Source organism: Ornithorhynchus anatinus, chromosome 17, assembly GCF_004115215.2.
Source record: "Ornithorhynchus anatinus isolate Pmale09 chromosome 17, mOrnAna1.pri.v4, whole genome shotgun sequence".
NCBI classification, from domain to species: domain Eukaryota; kingdom Metazoa; phylum Chordata; class Mammalia; order Monotremata; family Ornithorhynchidae; genus Ornithorhynchus; species Ornithorhynchus anatinus.
In genome coordinates this window covers 7,365,302-7,385,161 of record NC_041744.1, presented here as the reverse complement: position 1 = coordinate 7,385,161, position 19,860 = coordinate 7,365,302, and the positions used below count along the sequence as shown (strand labels likewise).

Below are 19,860 nucleotides of genomic sequence, written 5' to 3'. Positions count from 1 at the left end.
TCTAGGTACAATATAAAATTTGACTGCTGTGAGATATTGGGCAAGTCACTTCACTTCTCTGTGCCTCCATTACCTCATTTGTAAAATGGGGATTAAGGCTGTAGGCCCCACTGGGGGCACGAACTAGGTCCAACCTGATTTGTTTGTATCTGCCCCAGCGTTTAGAAAAGTGCCTGGCACATAGTAAGTGCTTAACAAATGCCATAAAAAAGGCAGTTTATCTGAACTATCAACCTCACCAAAAGCATTTATTGCACACCTACTGGGTACAAAGTTGGAACTAATTACTCACAAAGTTAGCGGGCTTACTAACAAAATTTGATTTGGTTCAGACAGGTACTGGCCCAATTTTGTTCATGAATCTGTATTTTGGGTGAGGATTCTAGCCTTTTGAATATTACCCATTACCCATTCTTATCTAAGTTTTTGGACCCTCTAATCAGAGGTCAATAGAATAAATCAATTCCACAGAGAGACAGGAGAGACTCATTTATGATGTGCAGAGTGACTGCTGCTTACCTGCTGATGCCGAGTACTGGGAAAAGTGTACTGGACAGAGTGAGTGGTGTAACGACTCTGTTCTGTGCTGAACGGTCCTTGGTTAGGAGGGTAGCCCGAACTTGACATTATCAAGACAGAAGTTTTCACTGGGCTGTGAGATCAAGACAAACCACCGAGCATGTTTCTAGGAAACGGCCTAAACAGGGAGAGAGAGAAAAATAACACTGATAAGAACTAGAGCACCAGGGGTTCATCTAATGCACTGCAACTGTAGCTCTCTAAACAAAACAATCGTGGCCACTAAAAGCTTTGTCTAACATATTTAACTTGATGATAGTTACTGTAGTTTGCAAAATGTTGAGGGATCTTTGGCTTAAGGAGTACTAGTATCCTTGAATGATACTGCTATAGTAATATCTGTCAATTGATAGATAACCTCCTTATACAACCACAATTATTATTATTATTATTACTACTTAACTGAGAAACAGCATATAACATTGTTAGACCTCATAAACAAAACACTGCCATTCCCTAAAAGGGATTTCAAATAGATAAATCAATTACAAAGGGGAAAAGATTTCACAACTCCAAGGGTTCTCTGGGGCTCCATAAATTATAAAGTTATTCTACCACAAGACTTAACGACTAGCCAATTATTGAGGACAAGAGCAACAAGAGTAGAAATTATTAATTTGTATTCATGTCTGTCTCCCCCTCTAGACTGCAAGCTCTTTGTGGGTAGAGAATGTGTCTACCAACTCTGTTGTATGTACTCTCCTAAGCTTTTAGTATAGTGTTCTGCACACAGTAAGTATTCCAATGATGACTGATGAATGAAGACACAGGATAATCACCAAAATTTAACTAATACAATAGCTTCCATTTCTTCAACCAGAAAATAATGCTAGTAAGCGATTTGATCCTTAAATTTTATTTTCTTTTTTCTCTTCTCACACTGGTAAAGGGCTAAAAAGCAGAGAAAGGCCCAGAAGAGGGGCAACAGGAAAAATGAGGAAAAAGGAAGCATGACCCTCCGAATAATCAAACACTGAAATCAGTCAGTAGTTATTCCTGAGGGCTTACTCTGCAACGAGTACTGTATTAAGTGCTTGGGAAGAGTACAATATAGTAGAAATGACCCTTACCGGCAAGGAGTTTGTAGTCTAGCAGGGGTGACAGACACCAAAATAAATTACAGGTAGGAGGAAGCAGTAGAGTGCCAAGATGTCTACATAGAATATAACAGGGATGGGGAAAGGAGAAGTAACCAAACTTGTGCTTAGGTGAACCGTACGTAAAACCACCAAGCAATGCACTCAAAATAACAACACTGATGAGTTAGTGGAAGAAGTCAGCATTCCTGACCTGTTAATAAGTAGTATTCCACTACCATAAATTTTAAACACTTCCATGATCATCAGATTCTATTGTCAAAAAGTGAATGTAAGTTTCATAGTTTGGAAGTTAAAGAAAATAATCTGGTCACAGCTTTTATAACCCACTCTAGCAACCCATCTTAAATTTATTAATACTCTTTCAGAGCTAGCTTTCTTGAATGTTTTTGCAAAACTATCTTAAATAATAATGTTTGACTGACTGAAGTTTCACCTTATTTCTTATCTCTCCTGTCATTAGAAGTGCCAATAAATAGTAAATTACCCAAAAACAGCGCATAGCATAAGCTGAGGCCCTAAATCACTGAAAGTAGACTGCATTACAGATGTCTGCCAAATACAAAAGGGTGGCTCAGTGCACTAACCAATGGGTTAGAAAATTCAACTCAATCACTAAAGGGGCCAACTTTACTTTGCATGCTGTTGCTAATAATAATGATTGTAAAGCACTTGCAAAATCCAATGTGCAATTCAAAGGCCCGATAACACAGCCACAAAGAATAAAAATAAACACAAGATCAATTTCAGTATCCAGCTAGTTTCAATCATGCACTTCAAGTTTACATCAACTTATGGAGTAAGTATAGGAATAATACAGTCTACCACTATAAACTTCCATACACTAAATTTAAGAAGTGTAATGGGACAAGGGTGCTTCCTTTTTAAACGTTTGTTAACTTTCTGGCATGCGGGGCATGCGAATGAACGGGTAATTCATAGTGACAGATTGCTAGTCACTAAAAAGGAATATTTTTAGCAACACTATCCCTGTCAAACAGTATCTACACAGACATACCCCAGTTACGGCCACCTCGCAGTTCCTGTAACAGGGAATAAAGTCTGGCAGCAACTGCTGACGGCACAGGATGCGTACATTCCGTCCCCGATGTTACAGTCAATAACTACAGGTAAATCAATTCCCTCCCTATCCTCTCCGCTTCTTGCTCCACTCTTTTCCTGATCTCTTCTTTTCCAAATGGTATTCGTGCCACCCTCTTCTTTTGTCTTCAACATGAACTCCAGTAGCTTTGGTCTTTTGGACACATGCAGCTCCCGCAGCTGCCGCGGCCACAAGTCTGGTCGGTCTAACCCGCCATTCCCACTGGACTGCAAGCTAGTGTCTGTTTACTGTCATATAGTACTCTCCCAAGCGCTTAGTACAGTGCTCTGCACACGGTAAGCGCTCAATAAATATGACTGAATGACTATTCTCCCCATCCCTATTTCAGGTACCTAGCACCAGCCCTCCATCACCAAGTTTGCATGTCGGGTTGCACCGAGCACCCATCCCAACTTTTAGCTCCAACTTCCCACCTCATTATGGGAAAGGGGCCAGGGAGAGTTTGGTGCTTGGAAGTAACAATGCTGGTGTGGATGCCACTGCCCGTGTCTTCCTACCGCCCTATCATGTTTCCTCCTTATTCCTTGCTCGTTATCAACAGTTGGACTGGAGCAGGGGAAGAGGGGTTGGGAAGGGTGAGTTGAAGAGGTGTGGTCACACCAGCAGCATCAGCTCCTGCCACAATCAAAGTTCAAACATAAAAAAATACTGGAATGGGGAGTAGAGACTGGGGGAGAGTTACGGAGGGGAAGGTGAAGTTGGAAAGGGGGATGGGGGAAGGGAGAGGGAGGGGGCATTGGAAAGCCACTAGGAAAAGGAAAGTAGAATGGACAAAGGGGAGGACCTATATGATCTGGTTTTTCTGTTGGGGCTAATTCTGGAATAGAACCTACTTGTCTACAGACCTATGGGAAAGCATACCTCACAACACAGCCACATGTATGAGAAGCATTACCCAGCTGTATCAAGAGGATGTGCCTGAATCCTGTAAACTAACAAACAACCCATGACTAACAAAAAGCACACTTACAACATTGGCAAAATGCTAGCAAGATGGAATTTTTAATAATCCTTCAGGGGTAGGAACCGAACAGAAAAATATTAGCTTTTTCATTTTCTATCTTTAAAATATCTTAACCAACAAAAAGATTATGGTAGAGGAACCAAATATTATTCTTTACTTTGGAATCCAGTTTACACTTAGTAGTAATTTGGTATGTAACTGGTTTCCAAGAGATAATATTCCAATCAGTAGCTGATATACTGATGGACAATATTTATAGTTTACAGACTGGAAATGCAATCTTTAAGTTACTTACCTGATCTGCAAGGAGTCAAGAGACATAGTTCCTCATGGTTAGAAATACTGAATTTTTACTCTTTATTGGCTATGAAAAAATAGTGAAGATTCCATCTTTGGTAAAAATGAGGTGCAAATTTTGCATTTTTAGAAACTTAAATGAAATGAAAATGTCCTTCAAAAGTCAAGAAGAAAGTTATAAACCAAACAATTCAAAAACAACATCGACTTTTAACTTAAGTGTAATATTTTGTTTACTCCCAAATTAACAACAGAGTATTTATTACGTGTCCTTTAGGTCTATGACCTTACTTCACAATGAGATTCAAAACAGTATTCAGAGAAGTTTGTATCTCTGCCCTTGGGAAATTTACAACAGACATGGAGCACAACCCAATTCTCTCCTCTCTCAGTATATGAGAAGGACCCTCAAATAATCTCTTTGAAGTGCAGATGTGTTAGACAATAATAGGGAACACTGTTCTGGGGATTAGGAGACAGGAGTTCTAATTCTAGCTCCGCTACTGGCTATGCGATCACAGGTAATCCTCCTCAGTCTGGACAACAGGACAGAATACTGGCTACATCTTCCTGTCTCACAAAGGATCTGAGGGTTTATTTAAAAAAAAAAATCATCCTTAAAAGCTGATGCAAAGAAGCAGTGTGGCCTAGTGAAAAGAGCCCGGGCCTGAGAGTCAGAGGACCTGGGTTCTAATCCCAGCTTTGCCACTTGCCTGCTGTGTGACCTTGAGCAATTCACTTAACTTCTCTGTGCCTCAGTTACCTCATCCATAAGAATGGATATTAAATCTGTGAAATCTATGTAGGACAAGGTCTGTGTACAACCTAATTACCTTGAATCTACCGCAGTGCTTAGTACTGTTTCTGGCTCATAAAACAAGGGCGCACACTCCATGACCACCCCCACAGTTTTCTGAGCCAGGCTAAGATTCTCAGCCTTGCTCATCCCAGGCCTCTGTCAGGTTTCCAGTTGGGACTGAAAGACCAGATTGGTGGTTTTCTGACCTATAAAACTCTTTGAAACCTGTCTTCTTCCAATCGTCGCCTCCCCCACTTGAGTCCCCACCTACTTTTAACCGTCCCAATGCTCAAAATGAAAAGTTGTCATCTCTAGTCCTGGGATCCCATCGATGAGGGAAAACTGTGGAGAAGGAGCACAGTGATCAAGGTTTGCAGAAAGTAAACTTCAATAGGTCTGCAGCCAAAAAGTAGCTCGAGCTAAGGGAGGGGAAAACACGTTCCCCACCTGATGGCTCACTTCAGGCCCATGCAGGAGCATTTCTAAGTATTAACCTACACGGCACTGGAGAGGCAACATAACTCACACATACACTCTAGTCCATGCAACAGGTAAGCATTCCGGGAAACCAGGGTTCACTGGTTCAGCAGAAAAGGGCAGGCTGGCAAGAGGGCAACTCTTCGCAGGAGGGTGGCAAGTATCCTAAATTACTTCAGTCCTGGAAGGCAAGCTGGGTCCAGACAGGCCTGACCGAAGAAAATGGGCTGTGAAGTTGGACACTGGCCTCATTTCTATCATGCTCTGGCCAGACCCCAGGTTTTCATCCTAAATAAGGGGTTTCCCACGTAGCTTCCATGTGCATCACAAAATGGAAAAAAGTACCTCAAGATTAAGGAGCAAAGTTGCCAGTAGTGAAAATAATCCAGCAATCTGCATCCTTTCACAAATTACTAAAAAACTCACATTTTTAAGACTGTGGGATACAATTTCAAGCTCTGAAATAACACAATCAAGGACCAGTAATGTAAGATGCACTATTCATTTCAGCACTTAAGGTACATAGCACTTAAGGTACACAGCTGCAATTTATGCAAATGTCTGTCTCTAACCCCCTTAGACTGTAAATTCCTTGTGGGCACGGAATGTAGTTTACCAACTCCAATGTATTGTACTCTCCCAAGTTTACAGTGCTCTGCACATAATAAGCACTCAACAAATATCACTGACTGATCTACAATAACTTCCCATATTAAGGAGTTTAATAGCATTGAAAAATGTAATTTTAGGTGGCAGCACTGCTGAGTTTCATGGGGATGTTGTATTTTGACATAAAGTAACTGAAGTTACCTGCCAGTCCCCTCCACCTACTTTTCTGCCCTTACACATTTAGGATCAGAAAGTTTGTATTCCCTAATCCAAAAGGCCTCACATATTTCCCAAACCATTTTCATTTTAAAAATGGGGAATAAATATGCTGGACACGCACAAGCAAAAATGACATGAACTAGTCTTTAAATGCTTTCCACAAATAATTTTGAATACCTCGAGTTAAATATAAAGAAAAAACACCCTAAACAACTTCTATGTTGTCAAATCAGCACTGTTTCAAAAGCTGAGCTTACAGCTGGCTCAATGGAGCTAATTCTCAATTGACATAGTATTCATAGTATTTAAGTGCTCACTGTGTGCAGAGTAATGTACTATTTACTAGGAAAGAGAATACAAGTGGGAATTGGACAGGGATCCTGTCTCTCTAGGGGCTCGAAATCTATGAGGGGCTTATAATTGATGATGTATACCAAGAGGTAAAAACTCAAAATCAAAAGAAGAGCTTCCATCGATACTCTATTCTTTCCCTCTCCCCAGACATAATTCCCTTCATAGATAATAACAAGAATATATGAAGTGACAGTAATGCTCAAAAGGGCCCTAACCAAGACCACTATGTAAAATATCCCACTGGAAGACATTTTACAAAGTTAATCAATAGTTGAGTGCTTGCTGGGTGCAGAGCACTTTTCTCTACACTTATGATGTTTGCTCTAAAACTCACAAAAACATGAGGGGCAAAACTAGAGAAATGTGGTGCTCCTGATATGCTCCCATGCAATCAAACTCTGAAACTGAACCTGCATATACTAAAATTCTTTAAATTCAAATGAATGGCTTTGCAGGTCGCAGCAAATACCTGATTTCAAATGTGACTAGAAGCATGTGGTTTATCTGTCCTAAATATAATGTAAAACATTTAGCAAGAGAAAATAAGTGAAGGGAGTAGAGCAGCTGGGTGACTGGGTAATAGCCTATAGGCAGTATTAATAGTTTTTGATGAAGACCTACTGTGTGTAGAGCACCACTTTGGGAACACACCAAAGTTAAAGAGTGACCCTTACCCATAACTTCCTAAAACAAGAGGAATGACAGGGAGCATGATAGAAATTCATATAACGTCAGCCTTGCGCTGTTTTTCCAAGGTAGCACAGCTCGCCATAATCGGTGGCATGTACTAAGTACTTACTGTGAGCAGAGCACAGAGCTGCTTGGGAGAGTACAATGTGACAGAGTTGACATCTAGGTCCCTTCACTAAGAGTATATGCTCTACAAGGTCTTACAGGGACAGGACAGGGACTATGTCCAATCTAATTTGCTTGTATCCACCCCAGAGCTTGAAACAATGTTTGACACATAATCAGAGTTTAAATACCATTGCAACAACTAAAAACCACTGCAGTGAATACATCTGACAAATATATAGGGACTTAGGAGAGCCAAAATTATTCTCCAAACAAGCTACAAATTCCACTACAACTACTGCTCCTGCTAGATCAGTTCATGTAACAGGCTTTTGGGGAGTAACTCTGGGTATCTTTTTCTTCAAAACTAAACAAGGCCCCCTGGCTACACAAATCGGACCTAAGCTTTGGAGTTCAGGAATACAGGAAGCAGGGAAAAAGAGCCATTTGAGGGTTTTCAAGTCTTTTTCTTCTAATTCAGGAACTACACTAGTGAAACCGCAATGGGGCCCACAGCACTGCAGTGCGAAAGGGACACATTCAGCAGTTGGACTTTCTGGACACCTGATGATCTGGATGTTCATCACCTCCCCTGGATCAGCTACTGAACCACCGGACTCCAGCTATCCAGGGGGGTCCCAAAGTGGGACCTTAGAAGCACTTATAAAGATTGCTTTAGATAGTCTAAACTCGGTGGCTTACACTCTGACTACCTGGAAGATCCTTTAAAGTTGCTTAAGGAGGCCACAGGCGTAAGAAGGTGAATGCCAGTTAGCATGACTCCCATCCCTTACCGTGATTAACGGCACCTAAAGAAGGAGGGGGATGGTCTCTGGGAGAGGTCCAGAGCGTACTGCCCTGCACCAGGGCCCCTGTCCCCTACTTCTAGTGGGACACCTAATCTCAATACTTCTTTAGCTAAATGTGCTGGAATCACTGATTCAAAAAAAAACAAAAACCTGTTCCACTGAAATGTAGAGGGTATGCATGAGACAAACTTTTGAGGATTTCAGAAGCCAAAAAAGACAATTACAAACTATGAGAACTCAGAAGCCAGCAAATAATCCACTTCAGATTTTATCTCCTCGTTCCAAACTAATGAACCGATTTAAGTATTATTTTGCCTCCTGTAATTGTAACTGATACCCTTCGAAGCCTCACTGAAGGCACATCTTCTCCAAGAGGTCTTCCCAGACTACACCCCACTTTTCCTCATCTCCCACTCCCTTCTGCATCGCTCTGACTTGCTCCCTTTTCTCTTCCCCCCTCCACGTCCCTCGGTACTTAAGTATATAACTGTTATTTTATTTATTTATATTGATGCCTGTTTATTTGTACTGATGTCTGTTTCCCCCTCACTAGATTGTTTGCTCCTTTTGGGCCATGACTGACTCCCTTTACTGTACTTTCCCAAGCACTCAACACATTGCTCTGCACACAGAAAGCGTTCAATAAATACAATTGAATGAAGTGAATGAATGAATGAATAACTGGTACAGCCCATCATTTGGTGCAAATCTGGCATAATTCCCAGGACAAATTGCTTCTCTACCATATTAACTTAGGGGCCAGTACCTCCTTAAGAAATGCCTGTGCACCATTAACCTGCTATTGAGAAATTTCATGTCGAGTGCACAACTCATCAGGAACCCTTGGCCTTTGGCCTCCAAGACCTCAAGCGCTTAGTACAGTGCTCCGTACATAGTAAGTGCTCAATAAATACTATTGAAGACCTGCATAAGCCAAAATTATATTTGAACACTTCAGAGCTCACAAGGATAAGATGATCATTTTAGGAGAGAGATGCTCTTCACCCTGTGGAAAAAAGATATCGTTCCAACAGTAAGTCTAGCCTTTTTCCAAGAAAACAAATTTCATCTGCCACAAAGTGATCAAGATGGGGGAAGAAAGACACCATTGCTCTACTGGTGAAAGAGACTACTAGGAATCAAATTAAATCAATCCTGCCTCCTGGGTAACGAACTTCTGGAAAAAATCTTAGGCCTAACATAGGTCCTGACAGTACACTGCAAGGGATCAAAGAGGTGCAAGAAGTATTTTTTTGTGGCATTTCTGTCACATTGGCTCAAAACTCCAAGAAGTACCCTGATTTGTTATATAATGAAAATGAATTGTCTACTGATAAATTTTTCTAGGTTAATTGCCACAACCTGACCAGCTGGCAACCAAAGAGTACCAACAGTCAATTCCAACCACCAAAAAGCTAAAATTTGGGCTTCCTACGTCTTTTTGACTGACTTATGGTCTCTAGTCTATGCATTTGTGCTAAGAAGTTCATAAAAGGGAAAAAAAAGGGGGGGGACCCCAATAATGGAACAGGAAGGAGGAGATGTCATTTAATTTCAATTTCATCTCAACACTTCTGTATTACCATTAACACCTTTGCACTCAATACTTATTTTACATACGATCCTACTTGAGCACTTCTTCCTTCTATTTTACGCTGGTCCCCACAAGTCTGAAAGTTCCTCCTGGGAAGGGAGCCTTCTTTCTTTCACTGTACTCTCCCCAACACTCAATATAACACTATGCTCGCAATAGGTCCTTTATAAACATATTGATTGATATAATTTCCACCACTGCCAAGTGGGAAAAGTTCCAGACTGCTATGGCCTGCAGAGATTTGTGAGAAGCCTTCTCTCTCCCCAGTCACCCTACTCTGGGTGTGGAGGGAATCAATGTGGCCTAGAGGAAAGAGCACAGGCCTGGGAATCGAGGAACATAGGTTCCAATCTTAGCAACATTACTGGCCTGCTGTGTAAACGTGGGTAAGTCACAACTTCTCTGTGCCTCAGTTCCCTCATTTGTAAAATGGGGGTTCAAGACCTGTTTCCCCTGCCTCCCATCAGACCGGGGGCCCCATGAAGGACAGGGACTGTGTATGACCTGATTTTTATCTTGTATCTATCCCAGCACTTAGTACACTGCTTGGCACCCAGTACACTCTTAAATACCACAACTATTAACAATAACACACAAACATATGGAAATTGGGACGGTTGTGTCTGTTGGCCTCTGGACTGCTCTGCTACAGCCTATGGTAAGAAAGCCACGGTAAACCGACACTAAGAAGTTTCTGTTTGATGCAAAGGTGGATGCACAAACACTGGAGGTTCTTGAGGAGTGGGGAAACATGATCCAGGCAAAAAAGTGAATGATGGACTGGAGTGGAGAGAGACAGGAGGTAGGGTGGTCAGCAAGATCCCTCTGATTTTGAGATTCTAGAGGAAGGAAAGGGGAACTGAGTTCTCCTCACCCCTCCCCCTTCAACGCCACTTAATCAATGGCATTTCAATCAATCAGTGGTATTTAATGGGTGCTTACTAGGTGCTGAGCACTGTACTAAGAACTTGAGGGGGAGTAATACAACAGAGTTAACAGACACGTTCACCGTAGACAACGAATTTACAGTCCCGAGGGGGAGACAGGTATTAATATAAGTAATTTATAACACACTATTTAAAGCTATGTACATAAGTGCTGTGGGGCTGAGGGTGGGGCGAATATCAAATGCCCAAAGGTCCCAGATCCAAAGGGCACAAACGATGCAGAAGGGAGCCGGGGAAGAGAGGGCTTAATCGGGGAAGACCTCTTGGAGATGTGACCTTATTGGGGGTCTGGCATATATGGAGAGGGAGGGAGGCCACAGAGTGGACATGGGCAAGGGGTCGATGGCAAGATAGACGAGACCGAGGCACAAGGAGTAAGCTGGAGCTAGAGGAGTGAAGTGTGCCCGCCGGGCTGTAGGAGGCTGTTCTCGTGAAAAACTCATCACTCTCCTACAGGGGATGAAATCCCAATTTCTCAGCATCAGTCACATCAGACTTAATAGAGAACTGGAAAATACATTCCGTTCTCCTGTAACACAAAGATTACACTCTTTGAGAACCCTCCATTAAGAAAACATGCATGTGCCCAACTGCTCCTTACCACAAAATATTGTGCTCTATCCAAGACTGACGGGTGCTGTCGGAGGAACATTCCCTAACAGTGTTCTATCCAAAATGACTGATGAAAAACACACATCACCGGAGAACTCAGTATATTCTCACAAGAGAAGCAGTGTTGCCTGCTTGACAGAAAGATCTACATTCTAATCGCAGCTCCACCACTTGTCTGCTGGGTGACCTTGGGCAAGTCACTTAATTTTGCTGGACCTCAGGTACCTCATCTGTAAAATGGGGATTAAGACTGTGCATCCTATGGGGGACAGGGAATGTGACATCGTTTAGTGCCTAGCACTGTTTAACAAATACCATGAAAAAAGGTAATTAAAACAAAAATGGGACAAATATTACAGTATCACAGAATGAGGAAAACACAACTTCTATCCCTCTTTATAAAGGAGAAATGGAAATTCAGTCAATTAGCCATTTGCATTCCAAAGAACGGCTTCATTAACCCCTTCAATGTAAAGACAGACATTTCCTTAGCCTAGTTTATATTTACAATCATGAAAATATGATTCATGCTTGTGATTCATGAATCACAAATAAGAACAGCACTCAAAATTCCTAATGTGAAGCTGAATTTGTCACTGAATAAAAATATGGAACTCCCACCCCCCGAAATTACAACAATGCCATTCTGGTCCCTGCGTTTTAGGAGGTATTAATCAATGGTATTTACTGCAATCTAACTGTGTGCAGAACACTGTACTCGGCATTCAGGAGAGCAGAATTAGCAGGCACGTTTCCTGCCCAGGTTCCAAAATAATTTCATTTTAAAATTCTGGTCCAACAGTACTGTTTCTAAACTTCAGAGAGAAGGAATTTTTGTGGAGAGAACCCTGCTGCTAACTGTGTCGCAACCCATCCAAAAGCTACCATTCAGGCAGAGTGAAATCATCGTGCCATCTAGATAACAATAGGAAGGCTGCAGTGCTTTCCATAAGGGAGGGAACTTGATATGGGAAGTTCATGAGGAAGATCCCCCAAGCTGTGCCTAAACCACTAAGTGGAAAATGCTTTCCACTCTGCCTTCCTGAGACTCTCAAATCATCCTGTCCAAGGCAGATCCTAACCATGGAAGTCTCAGGCAGCATCACTAAACAGCACTGCAGAGTTAATAACGCCATTCATTTCCATACATGTTTAACTCGTGACCATTCAGGGAGTGATTATCCAAATCTTCTTATCCATCTGTCTTTCCTACAGACACTGGAGAGAAAGGAAAAAGGTCCAGTAGTGAATGAAGAACAAAACCAGATCGTGCCTAGGCACAAAGCAGCATGGGGTAGTAGACAGACCATGGAACTGGGAGTCAGAAGGTGATGGGTTCTAATCCTGGCTAAGCCACTTGTCTGCTGTGTGACCTTGGGCAAATCACTTCACTTCTCTGTGCCTCAGTTACATCATCTGTAAAATGGAAACTAAGACTGTGAGCCCCACATGGGACAGGGACTGTATCCAACTCGATTTGCTTGTATCCACCCCAGCGCTTAGTACATTGCCTGACACACAGTAAGCACTTAAATACCATCATTATTATTATTTTGGGGCCTGAGACAGAATCCTGATTACATCCTCTCTAGGCCCATGTTTTCTCACTGGGGATCAGTGGACTCTGTGCAATAAAGTGTAGATACAAACAGCATTTTGATTACCCTCTGTCCTGAGAAAGTGACCCCAGAATTTATTTTTGCCACTGCCCATGGACAGCTATGTAGTTATCCAGGCCAGGGGAGGAAGTGCTGAAAGCAGAGTTTACCTGAGCCCATTATTTCACGGCAGCTTTCCCACCTCACGTGGCACAGTCATCCTCTCCACTCTTCCCGCCCTCAACAAAAGGAAGGGATACCGGGATTGCATTCCCTGCCATAATTGCCTGGCATTCAATAGCCCATTTGGAGATTGAAGATTTCAATTATACATGTAATTCCATCCCCTAAGACACTGATCAAAAATTGGCTGTATTACACTATAACTAAGCAACTCTGCTATTGATCCAGTGGAAAGGGCTCTGCTCCGTGATGAGAATTCAATCAACAGTATTTATTGAGCGCTCACCAATACTGTACTAAGTGCTCGGGAGAGTACAATGCAACAGTCGGTAGGCCCATTGCCTGCCCACATGGAGTCGGCCTATAGATACCTATCATGGACCAAGACCACACGCTCATTTTGTATTGTGCTGCACCTCTACCTGCCTATCCAGTCAGAGCACTCCTTTCCTCATTGGGATCACGACCAGCAGAGATGAGAGAGGATTTCTGGACCCGAGGTCCCAGGACCTCATCCCGCATTTCCAACAGGCGACTCCATGGCACAATCTCCAAACGAGCTGAATCGATATTGTAGAAGGAAAATGGATCGACACGAAAACCCAGCTTCAGGGACTGGTTCCAAATAGTGGTTAACTGATCTCAGTGACAAAGGAAGACATACTTCAGCCTGGCAACTGCAAAATAGGTCAACGGTCTGGAACTGAGAGTTGGAGGCAGGGGAGAATTAGCGATGGGTGGTGTGGGGGAGTTTGATGAGCCAAATTACCTACGTGTATTCAGTGTTTTGTTCAGCAGTGGAAAATTTGATGTAAGTGGACGTGCAGAAGAGAAACCTACGTCAGGAATACATACAAGCATGCCCCCTTTTACACTACTCCTGATAGCTGATAACTGCACTCAGTAATGGCCTCACTTATAGATAACTGTAAACCCAGAGAGGATTAAATGACTCTTGCCTCAAGAGAACATCTTTTCAGTTTATCCTGGCCCAATTTTTCAAGACTCTCTAGATATTTTCATCTTTTTTTGTTATGGCTTCCAGCAACTGTTATAGAAAACATTAAAAGTGCTTAAAAGCCCTTTTGTTTTAAAATATATCCATCCTAACTCGGCTTTTGATCCTCCCTGGCAACAAATGCCCAGTAGAAAAGAAAATCTAGGGGGCTCAGGTTGAAGTCTGAACCCCATGACTCCCCTTGACACCCAAAGGAATAGTGGCCAGAGGCACAGAGCGATGGCAGCCCAAAAGCAGAAACAAGAGCAAAGGAAAGAGTGGTAACCCTGGGATGTCTACTTGAGTTGTCAATGCCTAGGGAGGAAATGCTCCCTAACTTTTTTATTCACTGAGCCAACATAAAGATCTCATTACCTCCAGGTTTCATGGCTTACCTGACTTGGATAAGGGGATGGGGGCAAGGGAATGGATTAGAATGGACAGAGGAAGGTGCAGGACGGTACTGCTGGGAGATAATAATGTTGGTATTTGTTAAGCGCTTCCTATTTGCAGAGCACTGTTCTAAGCGCTGGGGTAGACACAGGGGAATCAGGTTGTCCCACGTGGGGCTCACAGTCTTAATCCCCAGTTTACAGATGAGGGAACTAAGGCACAGAGAAGTGAAGTGACTTGCCCACAGTCACACAGCTGACAAGTGGCAGAGCTGGCATTCGAACTCATGACCTCTGACTCCAAAGCCCGTGCTCTTTCCACTGAGCCACGCTGCTTCTCCCACAATGCTGCTGTTTCATTGCGGTCTCCCACAATGGTTCGGTGGCCCTAAACTTCTTGCTGCACGGCCCAGAACGATCACGGTACAGCCCCCCTCCTGGGCAGCTTAAGAGAATTGCTATGGAGGTATTCGTAATTGTTCTTGCATGTTCAGAGACATCATTAATAATGGCTGCTCTTCGGGCTTTCATTATGCTTAGAATTCCTTAACTCCCATTCTCTCCTAGACCCCCTCCAATCTGGCTTCCGTCCCCTCCACTCTACCGAGACTGCTCTCTCTAAGGTCACCCATGACCTCCTTCTTGCCAAATCCAATGGCTCCTACTCCATTCTAATCCTCCTTGACCTCTCTGCTGCCTTTGACACTGTCGACCATCCCCTCCTCCTCCATACCTTATCTCACCTTGGTTTCACGGACTCTGTCCTCTCCCGGTTCTCCTCTTACCTCTCTGGCCGGTCATTCTCGGTCTCCTTCGCCGGAGCCTCCTCCCCCTCCCATCCTTTAACTGTTGGAGTTCCTCAAGGGTCAGTTCTTGGCCCTCTTCTGTTCTCCATTTACACTCACTCCCTCGGTGAACTCATTCGCTCTCACGGCTTTGACTACCATCTCTACGCAGATGACACGCAGATCTACATCTCCGCCCCTGTCCTCTCCCCCTCCCTTCAGGCTCGCATCTCCTCCTGCCTCCAGGATGTCTCCACCTGGATGTCGGCCCGCCACCTAAAACTCAACATGAGCAAGACTGAGCTCCTCATCTTCGCTCCCAAACCCGGTCCTCTCCCAGACTTCTCTACCACCGTGGATGGCACGACTGTCCTTCCCGTCTCTCGGGCCCGCGATCTCGGTGTCATCCTTGACTCGTCTCTCTCGTTCACCCCACGCATCCTATCCGTTACCGAGACCTGCCGGTTTTACCGCTACGATATCGCCAAGATCCGCCCTTTCCTCTCCACCCAAACGGCTACCTTACTGTTACGGGCTCTCGTTATATCCCGGCTAGACTATTGTGTCAGCCTTCTCTCTGACCTCCCTTCCTCCTCTCTCGCCCCGCTCCGGTCTATTCTTCACTCCGCTGCCCGGCTCATCTTCCTGCAGAAACGATCTGGGCATGTCACTCCCCTTCTTAAACGACTCCAGTGGTTGCCTATCAACCTCCACTCCAAACAAAAACTCCTCACTCTAGGCTTCAAGGCTCTCCATCACCTTGCCCCTTCCTACCTCTCCTCCCTTCTCTCTTTCTACCACCCACCCCGCACGCTCCGCTCCTCTGCCGCCCACCTCCTCACCGTCCCTCGGTCTCGCCTATCCCACCGTCGACCCCTGGGTCATGTCCTCCCGCGGTCCTGGGACGCCCTCCCTCCTCACCTCCGCCAAACTGATTCTCTTTCCCTCTTCAAAACCCTCTTTCCCTCTTTCCCTCTTCAAAACCCTACTTAAAACTCACCTCCTCCAAGAGGCGTTCCCAGACTGAGCTCCTCTTCTCCCTCTACTCCCTCTGCCATCCCCCCTTTACCTCTCCGCAGCTTAACCCTCTTTTTCCCCTTTTCCCTCTGCTCCTCCACCTCTCCCTTCCCATCCCCACAGCACTGTACTCGTCCGCTCAACTGTATACATTTTCGTTACCCTATTTATTTTGTTAATGAATTGTACATCGCCTTGATTCTATTTAGTTGCCATTGTTTTTACGAGATGTTCTTCCCCTTGACTCTATTTATTGCCATCGTTCTTGTCTGTCCGTCTCCCCCGATTAGACTGTAAGCCCGTCAAACGGCAGGGACTGTCTCTGTTGCCGACTTGTTCATCCCAAGTGCTTAGTACAGTGCCCTGCACATAGTAAGCGCTCAATAAATACTATTGAATGAATAGTATTTATTGAGTGCTTACTATGTGCAGGGCACTGTACTAAGCACTTGGAATGTACAATTAGGCAACAGATAGAGACAATCCCTGCCCACTGACGGGCTCACAGTCTAATCGGGGGAGACATACGGACAAAGAACAAGACAACTTAATCACGATAAATAGAATCAAGGGGATGTACACCTCATTAACAAAATAAATATGGTAATAAAAATATATACAAATGAGCATATACAAAAGGCTTGCTGGTGCAGCTGGAAGGGTCAAGAGCTTCTACCTCTGTGTACCTTGACAGACTACCTTTTAACTTGCAACTGAAGTCAATATTTGCAGGGCCTGTTACCGTTGCAGCTCAGGGGCAGTCTCTCAATCTGCCCAACGCCTCTCCAAACTGAGGCAACCCAGGTCTGTCTGTCTGTCTGTCATTCAGATTCATCTGTCTCCCCCCGCCCCGCCCCATTAGCCAGCAGCATTTCTTTTAGCATCTCATCTGACAACTCTCCATCCCACAGACCTAATTCTGAGTCGTTGTGTTGCAACAAACACTGTTCCACCTTGCTCTTGGTGATCGTGTCTTGCCATTTAATGTTAAGGAGGCCTCATGAGCAATGCTGATGAAACTGTTCAAGAAACCGGATATGACATTTTACAGATAAGGAAACTGAGGCCCAGAGAAGCAAAGTGACTTACCCAAGGGTCATACACCAGGTAAATGATGGAGCAAGTGCTAGGACCTAGGTCCTCTCACTCCAAGTCCATGTTCTTTCCACTAGGCCAAGCAGTACATTCTTTTGCACAATGTTTTTGGGAGCATTTTGCTAGTGTCTATCTGGGAGCCATGAGACGTGGGTTCTAGTTCCAGCTCAGCCAATAGCCCGCTGAGGGAGCAAGTCACTTAATGTGACTTGCTTTCCTCATTTTAAAAATCAGGAGAAGGTATATCTGCTCTCCTGACTTCTTAGATGGTGGTCCCCACGAGGTAGGGGAGCTGACTCTGATTTTGCTTTTAACTGACCCCAGCGCTTAGCACAGCTTGGTACATGGTAGAGTGCTTAATATCATTATTAATACATATATGTAGAATCCAAACTCCAACCAACTCAGCTACAAATCAGTTTATTTTTAAAAGATAAGCATCAACAGCCCAAGAAAGAAAGTTCTAATTCCCTACGGTAGAGGCGATTGAAATCCTAGGAATATTTTAAAGTATTATAGTGGGTATAGCCTTTATGGTAGTCTCTCCTGTTACAGTTACATACAAATATGAGTTGTGGGGATGAATGATGGGGGACTGGATTAGAACCTTTTATTTGGATCTGTATCTCTGGGCACTTGGTATTCACCTCACCCTCAGCAGCCCCACAGCACTTATGTACACAGCTGTAATTTATTTATTACTAGTAATGTCTGTCTCCCCCTCTAGACTATTAAGCTCACTGTGGGCAGGGAATGTAACTAGCAACTCTGTTGTACTGTACTCTCCCAAGTGCTTAGTACAGTGCTCTGCACACAGTAAGCACTCAATAAATACAACTGATTGATTCATTGATTTTCAAGGTACGATTTCTAAAACGTTTGAAAACGCTGGCCTAAGGAAAAGTACATCCAATATTTCAAAAGCACATGTAGGTTTGTATTACGCAATTTGGATAGACCACTGACAGTGAATTAAGGAGTCTCCTTCCAACATGGATCTGTCTGGATAAAACATGATGCAACGTCAGAAGAAAGAGCTGGGCATATGCCCACAACACTAATGAAGGTGTGAATCTTCCTTAATGCAAAGTTCTTCAAGAATATAGACTTGGGTTTTAGGAGAACAAGATATCGGTGAAATATTTCTATTCGAATGATCTAACACCAGTGAGTCTGATGCTTCCCATCACCAGGTTACTGCTGGCAAACACACATTTCGAACTAGCCTGACACCAGGAAGGGTGGCATCTTGCTCACCATCCAAAGTTTTCAAGCCACTGGTCACAGTATCGGGAAACCACTGAAACCATTTGTCAGCTTCTTAATTGTTTGGTGCAGGAGGACAAAGTTGCTAGGTGAGGGGCAAATTTGTGGATGGTGAAGCTCTGCCATCACCATTCTTGGCAAAAGAACTGCAGCTTCCTAACCACATGGTTAAAAAAGGCATAAGCTAGGTTCTCTGGGTTAGAGGGAGAGTGTTAAGAGCCAAGGGCTAGTTGGTGGACGGGGGAGCACCGCTGTCATCCATTCTCCCTGTTCTCAGGAGAGAAATCTTCAATCATATTTATTCATTCATTTATTCAGTCGCATTTATTGAGCACTTACTGTGTGCAGAGCACTGTACTAAGAGCTTGGAAAGTAGAATTCGGCAACAGATAGAGATAATTCCTACCCAACAACGGGCTCACAGTCTAGAAGGGGGAGACAGACAACAAAACAAGTAGACAGGCATCAATACCATCAAATTAGATAGAATCATAGATACGCACACATCATTAATAAAATAAATAGAATGATAAATATGTACAAATAAACACAAGTGCTGTGGGGAGGGGAATAGGGTAGACTAGAGGGAGGGAGTGGGGGCAATGGGGAGGGGAGGAGGAGCAGAGGGAAAGGAAGGCGTCCTGGAGGAGGTGAGCTCTCAGTAGGGCTTTGAAGAGGGGAAGCGAGTCTGGCGGAGATGAGGGAGGGCATTCCAGGCCAGAGGTCGACGGAGGGACAGGCGAGAATGAGGCACAGTGAGGAGGTTAGTGGCAGAGGAGCGGAGTATGCGGGCTGAGCGGAGAACCAGGCACAGTGAGAAGGTTAGTGGCAGAGGGGCAGAGTATGCGGGCTGAGCACTTACTGTGTGTAAAACACTGTACTAAGCGCTTTGGGAGAGTACAGTACAACAGAATCACTAGACACATTCCCTGCCTACAACCAGCTTACGGTCTAGATGGGGACAGCCTGGTCTAATCAACACTGACTGATTGCCTTACTGGGTTTAGTACCTCAAACTGTGCACTTTGGCTCCTCTAACAGTGTTTCTCAAACTCTGGCCATGTTGACTCCCGAGCGCCCAGCCTCTCCCCTGAGCTGGAGTGCGCTGCCAGGCATTTCCAACTCTATTTTTAGTGCGATGCTGCTGCCCCACACTCCCATTCTAAAAATGGCATTGTCAAGAGAGAGGCTGGTTGCTGGGAAGCCGCATTATTAGATGTGGAAGGGGAGACAACTCCCAACCCCCACACTC

General features: G+C 44.0%; 1 protein-coding gene across 14 annotated transcripts in view; it reads right to left on the bottom strand.

Annotated features, from left to right (window-relative positions):
• Window positions 1-19,860, bottom strand: part of NCOR1 (nuclear receptor corepressor 1) — a 119,615-nt gene that overhangs the window by 86,793 nt on the left and 12,962 nt on the right. For all 14 annotated transcript variants that reach the window (XM_029081869.2, XM_029081876.2, XM_007672533.3 and 11 more), the window contains exon 2: window positions 520-697. In XM_029081869.2, coding sequence (XP_028937702.1) covers window positions 520-627 — 108 coding nt within the window. In that variant the 5' untranslated portion in view covers window positions 628-697. The remainder of the gene's footprint in view (window positions 1-519; window positions 698-19,860) is intronic.